The sequence below is a fragment of the Leptosomus discolor genome, chromosome 9 (assembly GCF_034619465.1).
Source record: "Leptosomus discolor isolate bLepDis1 chromosome 9, bLepDis1.hap2, whole genome shotgun sequence".
Classification (NCBI taxonomy): domain Eukaryota; kingdom Metazoa; phylum Chordata; class Aves; order Leptosomiformes; family Leptosomidae; genus Leptosomus; species Leptosomus discolor.
The window spans coordinates 17,169,723-17,186,647 of NC_141399.1; the positions used below are offsets into that span (position 1 = coordinate 17,169,723).

Sequence of the window (16,925 nt, forward strand, 5' to 3'; positions counted from 1 at the left end):
ATGAAAGGCCAAGAAAATAAACCTAGTACACCACTCTGGGCAAGGTCGCATGGTTTATACAGTGCTGCTCACGCCCACACTGCTACAAAAAGAAAGACTCAAAGGCAGTCCTTGTGTAGGCACAGCTCCAAGGAGTTTGGGATACCTGCACTGGCTTTCGTCAAGGCACATACCTCAGGGTTGTTGTTAGCATTCTTCATGATGTTCCTCCAGTCCCTATCCATGGCCTGGTAGTGCTGGCTTTCCAATGGGAGCTGTCTTTTGATGTCCTCTGACCTAAAGATGGGTTCCAAGTAGAGCCAAGAGCGCTGGCAGTTCAGCCATTCCTCTAGGACATCCTAGTGGGAAGAAAGAAGAGCTTATTAGGACATCATGCTATGAACCTGTTTGACAAAACCATTTAAACTGTGCACAAGAATGGCTAAAAAAAAAAAAAAAGAAAAAAAAAGAAAAAAAAAGAGGTGATGCTGCACTTAGTCCTTCCACAATTTTAAAATCTACCTGCAGCATCAGGGGCTGGAATTTTCTTCCTAAATAATTAAAAATTTCCTAGCAACCCCCTTCGCTAACCGTTGTCAGCAGGCATCAGAATCAACACCCACTAGTTTAATGGGGGTAGTGTAGAAATATGTGTAAGCCAACACTAAAACTCAAAGGGACTTTGTGGTGCTAGGTCAAATTTCTGTGGCTAGTGTTTTCGCATTTTATAGAAGACAATGTGGGCACACAATAAGATGGGGATTTTATTTTGTGAAAAGAGCTTTTTTGGGGAAGAAGAATGACAAATAAAATATGCCAGACTGCAATTCTGTCATATCCTCTCTCCTGCCTGATGTACCTCAGCCCCAGCCTTGCCTACAGAATAATCCATGAAAAGATCTTCAAACACTTTGAATTAAGAGAGTGAATGAAAAGCTAAACATTCGAGTTAGACACCAGGCAGGAAACCCTGTTTGACAGACATTCAAAGGAGAAAGAGAATTAGGTTGGAAGAACATCCTCCTCCTCCATTTTCAGGCATGGGAGATTGGAAGGTATGGGGAACCTGCCCGACATTGCAAAGCAGCTCAAGTGTTTGACTCCCTTTCAAACTGCCTTAGTCACAAGGTGCTGTCTACTGCTCCCTGAGCACAGGCAGCCACTTGACCTAGCAAGACGTGGGATTTTTCCAGTAATACAGACAACGGTGTTTGCCATACTCCATGAGCTAACCCTGATAAGCCACTTCCCAGAAGCAGATTCAGGGGCCTTTAGTCACAGGAATTAATGCAATCAAAAGAAGCGGTAGGAGAGGCAGAGTGAAAACATGGACAACATCACAGCCAAAATCACATAGTAAATAACTGAGTTTCCCCTTGTCACCTACTGCCTTAGGGCTTAGAGTAGCATTGCTGTACCCTCATGAGACAAGGCTAGCACTCTGGCAGCCCATGGCCCAAGCACACCTAGATGGTAAGCACCAATAACCAGAATGAGGTTGTTATGAATAACAGCTAACAATGCAGTCATGCATCAAACATCAGCATTTACACAGAGCTCTCCAGCCAGATACTTGTATTGGAATTTTTTTCCTGCAGCAAAATGTTGTTATTCTGGCTGAGTCCTGTTGGGTGCTGAGCATTCATGCTCTGGTTTGATGAAGAAGTGCTGGCATGGTCTGTCAGATCCTGCTCTGAACAGCAGTCTTCCACGTGTTTTCCTACACTGAGATGTGAATGATTAGCATAGATTTCAGAGGATGTGTAAGAATCTGTAAGGTCCACTTAGTACAATGTGATTAGAGGTGCCAGTAGGACTATTCACAGCAACGGGACAGTCTTGGCCCCACCAAAAAGTGTTACAATAGGCAAAGAGCTGGAATTTCATCACTGCTGTTCACAGAATAAAGCTCTGAGTTTGTCCCCTCTTTTACTAGACAGGCCCTCTTCCTCCCTAAAGGCTGATATTCTCCTGATAGCTGTCCTCCCAAATCCCTAGCGACAACTGCACAGTGTCCGTGTTCAAGCATAGCAGCAGAGCCCAGCTGCCTGCCTTCACCACACGCACGTAAGCAAAAAATCAATACCTGTGTCATCTTCAGCTTATTTTCCCATGTGTTCATCCTTTCCTCAAAAGGTTTCTTGAACGGTGAGAATGACATGCTTTGAATCATGACAATGTGATCATCTAGGAGTTGAGAAGCTTCATCGGTGTTTTTCAGAATAAAGGTATCTGTGTCTTTGTAAAGCACCACAGTAAATAAAACAGACTTCCATTCACTCTCCATCTTGTTGAGTGCCTGGAACACAGGAACAAGCAATTTAATTTTCAGATACAACCTGTGCAATGGTTATCCCAGCTTCCACAACTCTCTTAATGCCCCTTTCTAGTAAGTGACAGATGTTTGCTCTTGGATTCCACTGGAAACTGCAGGTGTGTATTCAATGCATGAAACACTCAGCAAAAGCACATTTCTTCTGCATTGCCCATGGACTCAACACCTTAACACTGCCCTGAAAGGAACACCTTGAGGGGAAAAAAGGGAATTTCAACTCCAAGCCCATTTATTCTACTAGATGCACAGATGCTGCCAGCAAAGTGTCTATTAATGATGGCTTTGTGAAAGAGGTAGCTATCCATTGGGAACTCACCTGAGAATTCAGAGAACAAAAGCTGCCAGAAGGTAATGACTTTCAATCAAGACCATCTTAGGTCACATCCAAAATGGTGAACTGAAACTGAAAGACTATTTAACCTATGAACCTCCAGAGCCAGCAAGTCTTCCCTGCACGTTTACTGTGTTAAAGGATTTGCCATCTCCATTTCCAGTCACAGCTAATCTCCCTGACATAATGTTTCAATGGCAGAATGCAGACAATCAATTTATTTTAATTTAAACAGTCATTAATCCCATGTGAGGTGTGAGACCCAACCAGTGGATCAGCAGTGCTGTTATGCTACAACCGAAATTCTATGCAAGGCAAAATGATGCCTAGTGTGTGAACACAGTTGTGTGGCCATTGCTTCCCTCTGTAAGGGCAGCAGCCTTTCTACTTGTGCTGCAGATTGTGTATAATGCTCTGGGACAACAGGAACAATGACTATTTGCTCAACAGAAACGTATTTGGGAAGCAACCAAAGACACAGCAAGTCCCTCTCTCCTCACATTCTCAATGGCGTGCTCCTTGCCAGCTATCTCAGCTACTTTGGTAATGCTCTCGATATGGTCCAGCAGCTTCATGTCCAAGCAGCGAGCAACTGTCAGACTGGGTTCTAGCTTGATATCGATGTTAATATCTTCCAACAGCATCTCCCAATGTCGGTTTCTCATACCAGGATTGTGCAGCCCTTGAATTAAGGGGATGTATAGTCTGAATTCTTCAATCTTTTCTCGAAACTCCATTGCCACATCCTGGCAGGCTTTTAGGGAGAAAAACAGAAGAACATCAGCAACAACAGCATGTGAGGAAGTTGCTTTAAGAAGCCTGATGTGCTTGTAGACACACAGTATGGCATAGGTAAGCAGCAGGAGAGAGTGCTGGAAAATGCAGGTTGAACTAATGAGGACACAAAGGCGCTCTCTATGTGGCTACTAAGCAAGGATTTAAGCCCACTCCCAGAAGCAGACCTGCCTATTAACCCAATGTCTGTTACAGGCAAGTCCATGCTAAGCAGAAATGTGCCTTAGTCTAGAGCTCACCAGAAGACGAGAAGCAAACAAATTTAATTCCCAAGCATGAGGAAACCCCATCTGCCAATAGATATTTTACAAGCTCTGGTCATCATTCCAAGATCTTCACTTCCTTAACAAGATTGGGTTGCAAGTCATCTCACACCCCAGCTCAGGCCATCCGAAATAGAAGATGGACACTATACACAGGAATTAGAAGTAGGCTAGGATCACATCCAGCTATGGAAATGGAAAGCATGCAGAAGAGGCCCTGCAAGCCTATGGCCACACTAGAGCTGAAGGCACTTCTGCCTCATAGGAATGATGAAGTCAAGGAAAGGGCTTTGCTCTCTGGGGGCATAATGGAAGCCCACGTCTCTGCACTGTTCATATCCTGCTCTCTTTCAACTTGTGCTATTGAGAGTAAAGCAATGGATAGGCAAAGAACACGGGACTTGCTTCCTTTCCAAAATCTGGCTACAGCATGTGCCTCCTTTTATTGCACCCCGTGTGGTCACACTGCACACTTGCAGCTGGGTGGTATGCAAAGACAAGGCAGACTCAAGGACGAAGCATGTATTTTACCAGGTGCCAGGGAATATTGCAATGAATATGAGCAGGTATTCTTAGTATTTCTGTTTACCATAATGATTCATAGTTACTCACGCATCCACTCATCACCTCCTCCATGGGGGCTGATTCACGGCATTGTTTAAGAGCAAGTTCAAGTTAAAAAGGATGAATCAAAAATCTCCCACTGCAAAATATATTTCAATCTAAGCCATCTGGCAGGAGATTTTAGAATTAGCTCTAAAGAATGACCAATGTATCTCTGAGAATCATGGAATGGGAAGTTAAGCTACAACTGAAGTCTCAATTCCAGCTTTACTAGAAGCCATGATTAAAAGACCTTCATGTAAATTGCAAGGGCTGGATGCGATCATCTAAACTTCATACACATTCAGGCAGGAAGGAAAATAGTTATTACATTCCATAGATCATTTCCAGATTTTGCAATTTCATTTTATTCATAACAAAATCAAGATCTCTTCTGGCTTTCCATTAAATTCATTGGCCAATAGAGAAAATAAGATTGGCCAAGAAAACAGCACCTGGAAGACCCAGATTCAAGTTCCTTTGCTGCCTGACTTGCATAAGGGCTTAAACCCACATGTCTAGCCACTGGGCTAGATAGTAGTTCTCTGTGACTAGTCTGGATTATTTTACTTTATATAAATGAGTAAATATTAACTGCAATATAAGAGGGTGGTTTTTATTTCAGTACTGTCTTGGGAATTAAGTATAAAAGGGATTTGCAGCCTGGTTGTTTCCATGCCAAACTGGTACTTCAAGCAGCAAACTAGCATCTAGATGTGAATCATCACAGTTCCAGAAAAAAAGTGGAAAATAAGTTTGCTAGCATTTTCTCGGTGGGCTCTAACACACACAAGATATCCATGTGACATCCTGACAATCCCTGTTCAGAGCACTCTGTGACATGTCTCACATCAAAATGTTGATATGCACCAACTTCCTTTCCCCAGACTGTGTATCTACCTGGTGAATCCTTGAACTGCTTCACACATCTCTGCATCGTCTTAAAAGAGTCATTGACATTCTTTTCTAGCTGCTCAGCATCAATTTCCATGAGAGGATCATTCATCCAGCTCTCATACCACTGCATCCAGTCTGACACTGTAGTCCAGAGATCATAGTACGGCTGGAAGTCCTTAACCATCTTGGACAGCTTACTGTACTTTGGAAAGAGAGAAAAAGCAAGCATAAGCCACAAGTGTATTCTCTGGATAACAGCTTGCATGTCAAAATGCCAAAAAGTCACAATTCATTTTTGGATCTCAAGCAAGCGATGAGAAAAAAAAGAGGATGTATCAGACCACCTTCTCCTGGAACAATACTATAGATTCCAAGGGAGAGCAACTAGCAGAGCTGGGCTTTACACATTCAGGCCAAAATGCATCCAGTGGAGCTGTGCCTGCACCATGTGTCTGGCATGGAAAGCACTCTCTCCATTTGCCTCTACAAATGCTCTGCTGCACAATGATTTTTGATGGGCAGTCCACACACAATCAGTGAAAGCACACATTGCACATCATATCGAAACTCAGCTCCTTACAGTGAAGAAGTAACCATAGACTGAGAAGTAGGAAAGCATCACGTGAACTCCACTTCTACTCTGCAGCCAGAGTAGGCTGGACGTAGATGACAATGATTCATTGGCAGCTGAACAGCTACAGGCAAAATGAGCATTTGCAACTACATAAACTGTTGCCTTAGGAGAACACAATACGCTCCGAGCCCAGCCAGCTGCCTGTGCACCACTATGCAACCACTCTCATTCACGTCTATGTAACTGCAGGAACAGCCTTACAGAAGTTGATGCATCTTAACTGCTGCTTCAAGACCTTCCCCATCCAATTCGTCTTCATTAACATCACTCAGATCTGAGCGTGGGCACCCAAAGTCTTTCACAGAAGTGGCAATATCAGGCCCATGAGCAGCCTTCCACATTCACCTGGGATCAGCTCTTCTGCAGCACAGCGGAGTGATGGAGCAGTGTGGTCACTCTACAGGACCGCGGAGCAGTTCGTCAGGTAAAGCAAAAGAGCATGAAGGATTCCTTCCTGAGGAACTGCATCTCGTTATTTGCTTTACCTACTACCTAGAAGGCCCAACAAAGATTAGGGTCCTGTAGGTACAGGACCTGACACTTACATTAGTAACTTTCACCCCAAAGATTCTTTCCCTGTTGTTGTAGAGAATTGCCAAATCCTGAAGCTCCTTCAGCTGCTTCCTGACCTCCCTTGCTTTGTTAGCCAACTCATGAGCTTGGTTAAAGTCTGTCTGGATGGAAAATCCACCTACAGTCAGCTGGAAGAGAAAGGGCAGGCATGAGATGGGGCTCTGAAGCTCAGTGCTGCCTCTGGAGATCTCAGCTTCCTGGTGTGCTCTTTGTTTCATTCAACGGCAAGATTTTTATGCTCACAATTTCACCCCCCCCCAATCCAATTCCAATTCTGTTTAGACCGCAATGAAAGTGGTGAGGAGAAGCAATAACCACTGGTCAGGTGGTTGAAAGTCCAAATGTGATGACCAGCTGTTTTTCGTCTTTGTGACAATAGTTAATCCCTGAGGAGGAGAAGCAATAAGTCTGTGCCCAAATTTCTTGCTACTGAATTTATACTGTCATTAGTTACAGAATCAGTGAAAATGGTAACTCTACTAGGTCACTCAGTTTGTTTCCAAGAATTGTTTAACAACACATGTCCAGAGCTTCACTAATAACTTTTCTGGTTTGTTTTGGTGGTTTTGTTTGTTTGTTTGTTTGTTTGTTTTCAGTTTGTGGGGTTTGGGGATATTTTTAATTTTTTTTTTTAATCCAGTGTTGGGTTATCATCATTCTGGGAGGCTATTTCCAAGATAATCTAGGTCACTGATTAAAGCATTTCCAAGATGGCCTTTTTTTTTTTTTTCTGTATTTAAGAGTTTCTGGTGAAAAATAAAATTCAGACTGTTTCAGCAGAAACCTGAGGTATCTCAGCTCCAAAACTCTGCTATTGTTTAAGGGTCTTTCATGGGAGATGAGTTCCATGACTGAATGTTGTATTTTTCCCCCTTGATGGCAGCGTATCATGGGAGATGCTTTGCTGGGAACTGAGTACACAATAAAGAAAAAGCAGGTGCATGGGTTGTCTGACCACCAAGAATCAGAATATTGTATTTCAATGAACACCTTCCCAGTGAAAAGTCAGTATTTCTTCAGAGAGTATAGTCTTTCACACAAAAATGGAACTCTTAATCAAAAGCCCAACTTCCAATAAAAAAAAATGGGGTGGTGGGGAGGACGTTTGATAATTTTTGGTCCAACAATACATTGACAGAAAATCTCATCTGACTAAAATCTCATTTGAAAGTTTCCCACCTGGCTGACCACAAGAGCTTCAAAGCCCCCTTCTCTGGACAGTTTATCGTCAGTGTCTTAATACCTGCATGTCTTCCAGTTTGTCTTGAAAGCCATTCTGATCCATGACCTGGATTTTGCGAAACTCGTCTTCCTTCTCCAGGTGCTGGAGCCTAATGGACTCAGCTTGCATAGTTATTTTCAGTGGCCAGAAACTTGCAGCCCACCTGCACTCACATGATATATAAACCAAACCAAACAAAACAAAAAAAGGAAAAAAGAGGAGAGAAAGAGAGAACTTTTTGAGCATATGTTTGAAATGCTGAAAATAACAGAATGAGAAAGCCAACTCCCACCAAACAAGGAAGCTTTACAACAACAGAAACACACGTGGTTTCAACAAAACATTTTTTTCAGCTTTTCTTGTTGATATGCAGTCCTTGTGACTAGGCTATTCACATGGAGAGGGCTGGGGAGAAGTGGAGGGCCTTTTTAAAAGGAACAAATCCAGTAAGTTGCTGAAAAGCTAAGAGACAGCAAAATAACAGTTGGCATTCAGAGGGAATGTCTGTGTTTGAACATATTCACAAGGAACTGAAAAAAATGGGGTCAGAGTCTGGGCTTGTGGCTTTTCAGTGCTACTGAAAAAGCCAGCCTCCTGTTAAGCAGGGCAGTGAGGGGCCAGGATAACCCAGATACAGTGAAGCCCAGGATAGCCAGGCTTCTGCAGAGTGCCCTGGGGAGTGCAACGCAGATACAGGAAAGGCTGCACAAAGCAGCTGCTCGTGGCAAGGCAGGCTTCTTGGTTCTTGCTCAGCAGGAGCCCACCCATTACTCCATTTGGACTTGTTAGCTTGTGTGCAATGCCAGATGCAAGCTTTGCAGCATTATGCTCCAAGTCACACCCATCCCAGGGCCTGGGGATGCAGCAATCTCCTACTAATTCTGCATGTGCCAGGTCTGGCCAGTGGGCATACAGCTACATTTGTGCTAAGCTGTCCGAGAGCTGAAATGCTTTCTTGCAGCTTCTGTGGGTTTTCTGCAGTGTGCATTCCACGTTTCTAGATTCAGGAGCACTCTGCAGAGACTCATTCAGCTTGCAGACACATTGGACCAAGTCCAAACCATATGAGAGGTGCTTCCAGGGCTGAGGTCTCTTTAGAAGCTGCATAGCTGTGTTTATGAGCTGGCTCTGCTACCGGGGCATAGTCAGACCCCAATCCGAATAACATAGCCAAAGATAAAACTAAGAGGAGACTGCACGGAAAAGAAATGCAGTAATAATACATGGTTCATGTTCCTTCCTAGTCCTAAGAAAACTCTGGGAGTCTTCCTACCTTGGAAGTGTTAATTTCGTTTCAGACACAGACTAAACTGTGCACTTTGAGACCTTGCAGATGTCTCCAAAAAACCAAGAGAAAAGAGCTTTAATACATTAAACAGTTTAACAGCTACCAGTTTGCCTTGCCCCAGGCCAGAAGGCAGCATGAACCCACGCTTCTTCTCTATAAACTTAATTTTGAGAATTCAGTGCTCATATAGCCTAAGAGGCACTCAAAAGTTCTGCTGGAGCCCTTGATAGACAGCCCCTGAAGCACTGAGAATGGTAATTGCTGCAAAGTGTCCCACTTTGACAGTGGGAGAAATGCCTTGTGCTCACTTGTCATGGAAATCTTCTTCGGTAAGATTGTAAAGGAATCCCTCCATGACCTTGTAATCTTCCATGACCTCACGAATCCGTTCCTGCACAGGGTGAGAGAAAGAGACAAAAAATAGACACCTTTAAACCATACTCATTCCAACTCTTTGGTGTATACCTCATTTTCATGAGATGCCTTTGAAGGGTGTTAGTCACACAAGCTTAATGTGATGTAGGCTACTTCTCTGCTGTGTGAACAGTGGGAATGGATTTACAGCCCCTTGTTCTGTGAATGATCACGCCATCATCACCCTCTGTTCTATATGAATGACAAGAAGTGTGACCTAGTGGATAAAGTGCTGGACAGAAGTTGAGTGCTTTGGGTTATCCTCCAGGTTCTTTCCTTGGCATGGACAAGTTGTGTCACAGCTTGATGCCTTTGTTCCCCATTTGTTCAGCTGGGAGAAGACGTACACTTCAAATAACTTAGAAATAACTCAGCACTAGAATGTCCTATTAGAAGAAATACATTAACAGCAATATGAGCATTTGGTAACAGAAATATTTTCTTGAAAACAACATTCATTTTTAGAAGACACAAATGCAGAATGGATCATGAAGGTAGCAAAAGGCATACACAAATCTTTCAGGAAAAATTTGTAACTGCTATTTTGTTTTGCATAGATATTTAAATTCATAATATGTGTATTTGAAAACAAAAATCTTAGGAATTACAAAAATATAAAGCCAGGAATCTTATGGTATTGCATGCAAAGACATCCAAGCAAAACAAATGGAGTTCTGCTTCTGAGACACCACACATTGCAATGACAAATTTCTTCCTCGCTTCCCTTGGTGTCCCCTGTCCATAAGGAGACCATGCCCTACCTCCTGCACAGCCAGCTGCTCAGGGAGTCCCTTCATCCACTCCCGCAGCTCAGCCAGCTCCTCGATACTGTTCAGTTTCTCATGCATTTTGCAGCTGACAGCTTTATATGCATCACAGATCTGCAGGAGGACACAGCAGAGAAAAGACCATTCAAAAGCCATTAATTGCTAATGGGCAAACTGGAAAACCTGCCATGATCCACCCACTTCCCATTCTGAAGGCAGTCTAAACTGATTAGTACACAGTCCTGTTCCGTCTTCTTCATTCCACAGTCTTTCTACATCCATCTCATTTGAGCTCAAATGGAATGGGACTGCCCAGAAAAAGAAGAGGAACCACAGGTATGTAGCTGAAATTATGACAATAACAGATTTGGAAAATCGTCTGGCAGATGCAATTGTCTATATTCCAGTTATCCTCAGAGCAAGCAGAAGGACCTTCTAGTTGTCTACGAGACAGATCGTTTCAATCCACCTACAGATTTCTATAAGATGGCAAGGTCTTGAAGAATTTAGTCTCAGAGATACAGCTTTCGGGCACATAATTTATTAAGTATATTTAATACTTGATTTGGTTAAGTCTATGTATCTCCCCTATAGTTGTTATTTTAAATAATCACTCCGATGTAATCTTTAAGATGTCCTCATTAATGTGGCCTCAGTTGCTATCTTTTGTCCATTTCACAAACACAGCGACTTCAAAAGCAGAAGGACAAGACAAGACACTGACAGATAATCTATAGAACCAGGTAACTTACATTCTCCACCTGCAAATGGAGGTTTTTAGCCAGTATGTCCAACATGGAAGTGGCAAGGGCTTTGTATTTTTCAGACAGACTTTGCTTAACACCTTCTATGCTAACATGGAAGGGACCAATGACAATAGAACTAGGTAGAGTGTTGTCCAGGTTCTCCTTTTCAGACAAGTGCATGTTTACTACACTCATCACCTCCTGGGCAGATGGACATTGCTCTTCATAGTCTCTGTAAATAAAAACACCAACAAAAAGAGGTAACATAGACCTTAAGATTATTTGAGAATCCAGGCTGTTCATAGGATGTCCAGATGTGTCTGCCCAAAGGATCAAGACATTAAATTAATAATGAGTCCGTTTACTGTCACTAAAACATGCATCTATTTGAATGTGTAGTGCAAGCACAGACTGAGGGAGTACTGATGCCTTCTAGACCTTACAGCCAAAGACATGCCTACACAGGAAGTGAGGGGCGTTTGTATCACAGTCAAGTACATGACTGCTAGCTTTAACTGAGCATGGGAAGCTATAGTAGCAAAGTCATCCCATGTAAAGTCCATCTATTTGGGTGACCAGCCTGCACTGATGGCTCTGCTTCAGTGTCTTCACTGCTACAGTTACCAGTGCAAAGCAGAGGAAGCCTATGCCTACCTGCACCACAGCTACACCCACGTACCACTGTAGACAGGCTCCCAGTTTCAGAAGATGTGTGTGCAAGAAGACATGGAACTCATATGCAGCTGAGGAGCACATTGCAGAGCATGGGAAGGGACAGACTCAAATCTACATTGGGTTTTAAAGCACAAAAGGCGTGGAGTGGAATAAGAGCACAAAATATTTTAGCTGCAGAAAAGCAGTGGAAGAAAGAGATGAAAGAGGTAATAAGGCAAGAGGAGAGGGAGAGATGAAACAAAAGCACTGGTGTAAACAGGGCAAGATCAGGAGGCACCCGGGGGGAGGAAAAAGGACCATTAAAGTAACAGAGGCCAAAGGACAACATAGGTGCAAAGAGTTTTGGCAGTGAAAACAGTGAGGCTGAAACAAAAGAAAACATTACTTTCTAGAGAATGTGACCAGCCTGAACAGACACTATTTGAAGGAGGTCAGAGTCAAGTATGCTAACTGGATTTTCAAACAGGATGAGTCATTTTTAGGGCCATTAATATCTCCAGTTACACTTACAAACATGACAGGAATGTGACTGCTGTCAGAGGCAGGAAGAAATTCTCACTGCCACCACCAATGTTCTCTAAAAGCATGGACCATTGCCCATGACTGAAGGCTGCCTCTGATGGATGCCTGATCTCGCATCTGAGGCATGTCACGCACATTCATGGTCTCAGAAGAGGTTCCACATTCTCACGCACAACCACACAACAGCTTCTGAAAACGCTTGCCATTTGGGTTACAGGTGCCTCTGTCAAAAGCCACTTACCTTAGGAAGTACTGGATGTCATTGCTATTTAGCTCTAAGAACTTCTCATATCTCTTGGCATAGGCTTGGAGAGGCACCAGTGCCTTTTGAATGGCAGACCGCAGAGTCTCACGGAGTTCTCCTACTTCTGGTTCATGCAAGCCCACTGAGTCCAGCAACGGCGTGCCTGTGATAAGTATGTTCTCCAACACGTGCTGGAAGAGGAACGAGAGAGGTCTTCAAGGACTAGCAGAGCTAACCATGCCTCCTCAGTAGACAGGCGAGAAAATCACTAGTGGCAACTTTGAGAAGTCAAGCAGTCCGTCCTACATTGTGTCAGGATTTGTCTTACCAGTTTTATGTTGTCCCCCTCAAGAAGGAGGACATTGGGAGACAGGTCTTTCACAGTATCAGGCAGAAGAATGCATATGCAGAAGAGGTCTGCACCAGACTGACAGCACTGGAAAAGGTGTTATTTCCTTTATGAGTCTGCTTTTAGCCGCTGCCATGCACTTACGGCAACCAGGCTACTTAGGACAAGTCTCCACAGAACGTGCAGCACCAAAGCTGAGATAGCAACCAGATAAAACAGCTACAGGGTTGGGGAGCTTGAAGCAATCCTGTCAGAATAGAGCTGCATTAGCACAGTGCTGTGCCCAAATTAATTTAACTGGATTTCCAACTACCTACTTCTGCAACTGTCTCCCTCAATACAAGCTCAGGGGTGTCTATGTCAAACTGCAATGCACTGAGACCTGCACAGCAATATATCACTGTTGATGCAGAAGGGTTCACCTTCTCCAGCTGTGGGACAGTGTGAGTCGCCAGGATTCCCTTGTTGAACAGAGAAATGAGGGACTTCTCAAAGCTCTCCACCGGGGGGCTGAAGTGAACATCACTGCTGTCCAGCACAAGGTCCATTACAAAGAGTGGATTCCTTTGAGGCCTGCAGTGGGAAGAGATAAGGAAGAACAGGGATGCTTTTTGAGACAATGGCACACAACAATATTGCTCATGCTAAATTGCTTACTGGACAGGAAAGGAAAGCAGAGGGGAGGAGGACTGTCCCATGCAGTTGAAGGTATGAAACACTGCTTTCTGAATTTACCAGTAAAGACATTGAGATTTCTTGTCTATCAAAGGTGAAGGAAGTGTCAATCATGACATACCAGTATCCCCAAAAGTCATAACCTTATGTTGAGAATTGGACCTGCTTTACAAAAAAATTGAAGACGATCTTCAAACCAGGCATTCAGCATCTCAAATATACTCCTACAATTCACCTTCCAGAAGTAATATTCAGTATCTCCCAATCTTGTACGTTACCAGCATGGCTCAGGATCAGCTGAAGTCAGTGACAAAGCTTCCACTGATTTCAAGGTAAAAGGCCTCTTGAGAGTGACAGGTTTTTTTCTTTTCCTCCTGTTTTCAATTTCTAAACCTTCATTTTTTAATTGTATGAAGGACAGAAATCCTTAAACTGATACCCAATGGGAGAAAATTCTAGACACTGTGACAAGCCAAATTTGGTATTCCTTAGAGATCCCAGGCCAGATCCTACTTCTGAGGTTTAATCCAAGAATGGAATTAAGCAGCCATGCTTCCTAGTATTCTTATTCCTGGCCTCCAGAAAAAAAGCTAGTAGTAATTATTTGCTCCCCTGAGAATGCTGGAAGTGGCTAATCTTTAGAACAGCATGATAAAGTAGCAGACCTTGATTCTGATGGGCTGCCTCATATCAATAACAGCAACTTGAAATCTGTACTAACAAAGCAGTCAGCTCTGTGTCATTCTTCCACACTCAAGCAAATGTGTCAGATGGAGGACTGGAAGAAACAGCCCAGCCTAAAGACCCCATACAGCGCAAAGCTTGCTTGCAAAAACAGTAGTTAGAAAGACAACAGCACTACACCTCTCTGCTCTTTCCACCCTTTTTTTCTCTCCCTTCCTTACCTGTATGGGCTATGGATGAGGTCATCTTCCCATTCCATGTCCTTTGAGCAATTCAGGATACCATGGCAAGCGTCCAGCAAAAGCTGGGTGAAGCTGATCAGTGAGTTCTGGACCAGATACCGCACAGAGTCCTGAAGCATGAATCTGATGCGCTTCATCAGCTTACACAGTTTGGACATCTGATAGACATCCCAGTGGCTCTGTTCCGGATTGTACGAGTCTCTCAGGTTGCTCTTTACTGCAGTCTTTAGAGTATTGATCCAAGTATCCTTGAGAAACATCTGAACCTAGGGCAAAGAAAAAACAGCAAGCTGTGTAATCCTCCAAGGGCTGATAGGAAAGCAGTATGGTGAGGTTAGCTGCTAGCTGGGACTGCTGGACCTTTCTCTGGAATGAAAGGCAACTGTTCTCTCAGAGCTGTGGCTAAACAGTAGCTGTCAAATCCATGCACACACACACGACATCTAAACCTGGCAACACATCTCCTTCACTGACAAAAGACCTACAAAAAGAAAGCCTGATATTGAAAAACAAGGAGTGCTCTATTCTTTCTTTTTATACACAGTATTTCCATTTTGTTCTCTTTTCTATAGAACAGTATCCCTGGAGCTGCCTGTGTCAGGGTCCCTCATAAAAAGCTATGTAGACAGTACAATGAGCAAGTAAAGGACAGAATGTTGTCTTCTCTTGACAAGTGAGGAGAAAGAGGGGAAGAAGCCAAGGACAGCAGCAGTCTGCAGTGCTTTAATTTATTAAAATACCACCAAGTGTCACTTCTGCTCCACAGGGAGCTGCTGTTTGTGTGTAATAAAACAACCTTAGTCACTGAGTGGATGACAGCACTGCTTAGCTGAAACAGCATGTGACTAGGAAGGACCACCACATGCCCTCTGCCACTGATTTACTGTGTAACCCTGTGCAAGCTACTCCTTGTGGCCACGTCCAGGATGCATTTAGAGGGCATGAAGATCTTCCGGTGAGAATTACCACAGAGTTGCAGATTTTTGTCCTAGTCCGTCTGCTGGCATTGCAAGCTGAGTAATTTAATTAAGTGCATAAAGAACACAGAGTGCAGAAAAGCATTACCCCATGAGTGCTTCAGGAGGAAGCAACACTCTTGTGCCTTGCAGCTGGAAGGATGGGGAAATAAAAACAAAAAACCTGGAAACTTTTGAGTGTCAACTGGGACTGTTACCTGCATGGAGACCAGGAGGAGGAAAGAGGGGCTGTAGCCCTATGTGGCCACTTATTCAACACATGACTAAGAGCATGGTCAGCATTGGCAGATGCTAACCAGGGGGCTATGGCTCTTTCAGCCCATTCTCCCCACACACCAATAAATTTGACACGTACATGCAAATTTCTCCCTGCCCCATCCACAACATCTCCTTTGAAAGCTCATCTGTTTCTAGGGAATCAGTTTGCAGCTGCTGCATCTGTCTAATACACGCTGACAGCCCTGCTGGCTGCTCCATGTGTTCACCCCACATGCTTCCTCCGCTCACCTGAGTGAAGGTCTGGGTCTGGATCTGTTCAAACTCCTCCAAGCAGACATGCTTGGCTAAGGTCAAGTTAAACAGAGACATGGTGGCTGCCTTGTTGCACTCATCTTGCACCTGTGTGAGGAGAAGGATGACTTCTGGCCTGGTCAGGAGTGAGACAAAGTTGAAATCTGCTTGTTGTTCATCAAAAGGATAGTCTGGGATCCAGATACACCCTGTCACCGAAAAAAGGAACATGTTATTGCCTGCAACAGCCATCCCAGCTTCCGTTTTAGAGGAAGAGTACAGCTCCCTTTGGAATGCGCTTGTGAAAAGGACTTTCCTCTTATGCACAGGCCTTATCATATAGCAGTTTCAGCAGATGGCTGGATGAAAGATTCTCTGCTCTGCAGCAGAGACTTTCCGCAAGCTCCCATTAGGGGTTGAGGGACTGTCTTAGTGCCTGACCTTCCTGAGGCTTTGGTTCATGAAGCTTCCATGAGAAAACACACTGGACTTGAAGAACCTTCCCACTGAGGCTTCAAGGCACAGCTGAGACATTTCATCTGTGAGAGGCCACTTGTGAACCACCTCAAGGCGTTCCAACCTTTGGAAGATCGAAGTGCACAAAATACACCTTCCCATTTTCCTCCAGAGCAGGACTCCAAAGGAGCCTGAGCCCTCTTTCACACCTGAGGTATGCCACAGCTGAGCACAGCAAATGGAAGGCAGCCAGCCCCAGCACAGTGCGGAGCAGAAGGCCGTTAAGCTAATCACACTGCTGTGCATTTGGTGCCATTAAGGGTACACTTGCAGAGTTACTGCAGCTTAGCTGATGGATGGTAATGTGTTATACTGAGGTAACATGAACATGCAAATATACCCCAAAAAAGAGCAGACAAAATCAAAGTCTCATATAATATCTTGCTGCTGCCCCTTATGAGTTATTAACACGAAAGTGAGAGTTTCTGCCACAAAGCATGAATCCTATCAAAGACAAGAGGTCCTATAACCATGCCGAGTTCAAAGTGCTTCACTGTGTCCCATACCTTTCTCTGGTACTTTCTTCTCCTCTTTGTCTGGCAGGGTGACATAAGAAAATGTCTGAGGTTTGCAAGTGACAACTCTTTCAAAGCTGATCCTGTTCATGGTGCGTTCATAGTCTAATTTCACTTCTTTCTCCAGGCAGCACATATGGTCTAACACCCTGTTACAAGACATAGAAAC

General features: G+C 43.9%; 1 protein-coding gene across 1 annotated transcript in view; it reads right to left on the reverse strand.

Annotated features, from left to right (window-relative positions):
- DNAH1 (dynein axonemal heavy chain 1) overlaps positions 1-16,925 on the reverse strand; it is a 71,482-nt gene that overhangs the window by 46,100 nt on the left and 8,457 nt on the right. The window contains exons 8-21 of the mRNA XM_086470654.1: positions 16,748-16,905; positions 15,723-15,934; positions 14,218-14,504; positions 13,060-13,210; positions 12,286-12,479; positions 10,854-11,079; positions 10,096-10,215; positions 9,229-9,311; positions 7,654-7,795; positions 6,383-6,538; positions 5,207-5,405; positions 3,146-3,399; positions 2,066-2,278; positions 174-338 (exon numbers count right to left, since the gene is read on the reverse strand). Of these exons, the coding sequence (XP_086326780.1) occupies positions 174-338; positions 2,066-2,278; positions 3,146-3,399; positions 5,207-5,405; positions 6,383-6,538; positions 7,654-7,795; positions 9,229-9,311; positions 10,096-10,215; positions 10,854-11,079; positions 12,286-12,479; positions 13,060-13,210; positions 14,218-14,504; positions 15,723-15,934; positions 16,748-16,905 (2,560 nt within the window). The remainder of the gene's footprint in view (positions 1-173; positions 339-2,065; positions 2,279-3,145; positions 3,400-5,206; positions 5,406-6,382; positions 6,539-7,653; positions 7,796-9,228; positions 9,312-10,095; positions 10,216-10,853; positions 11,080-12,285; positions 12,480-13,059; positions 13,211-14,217; positions 14,505-15,722; positions 15,935-16,747; positions 16,906-16,925) is intronic.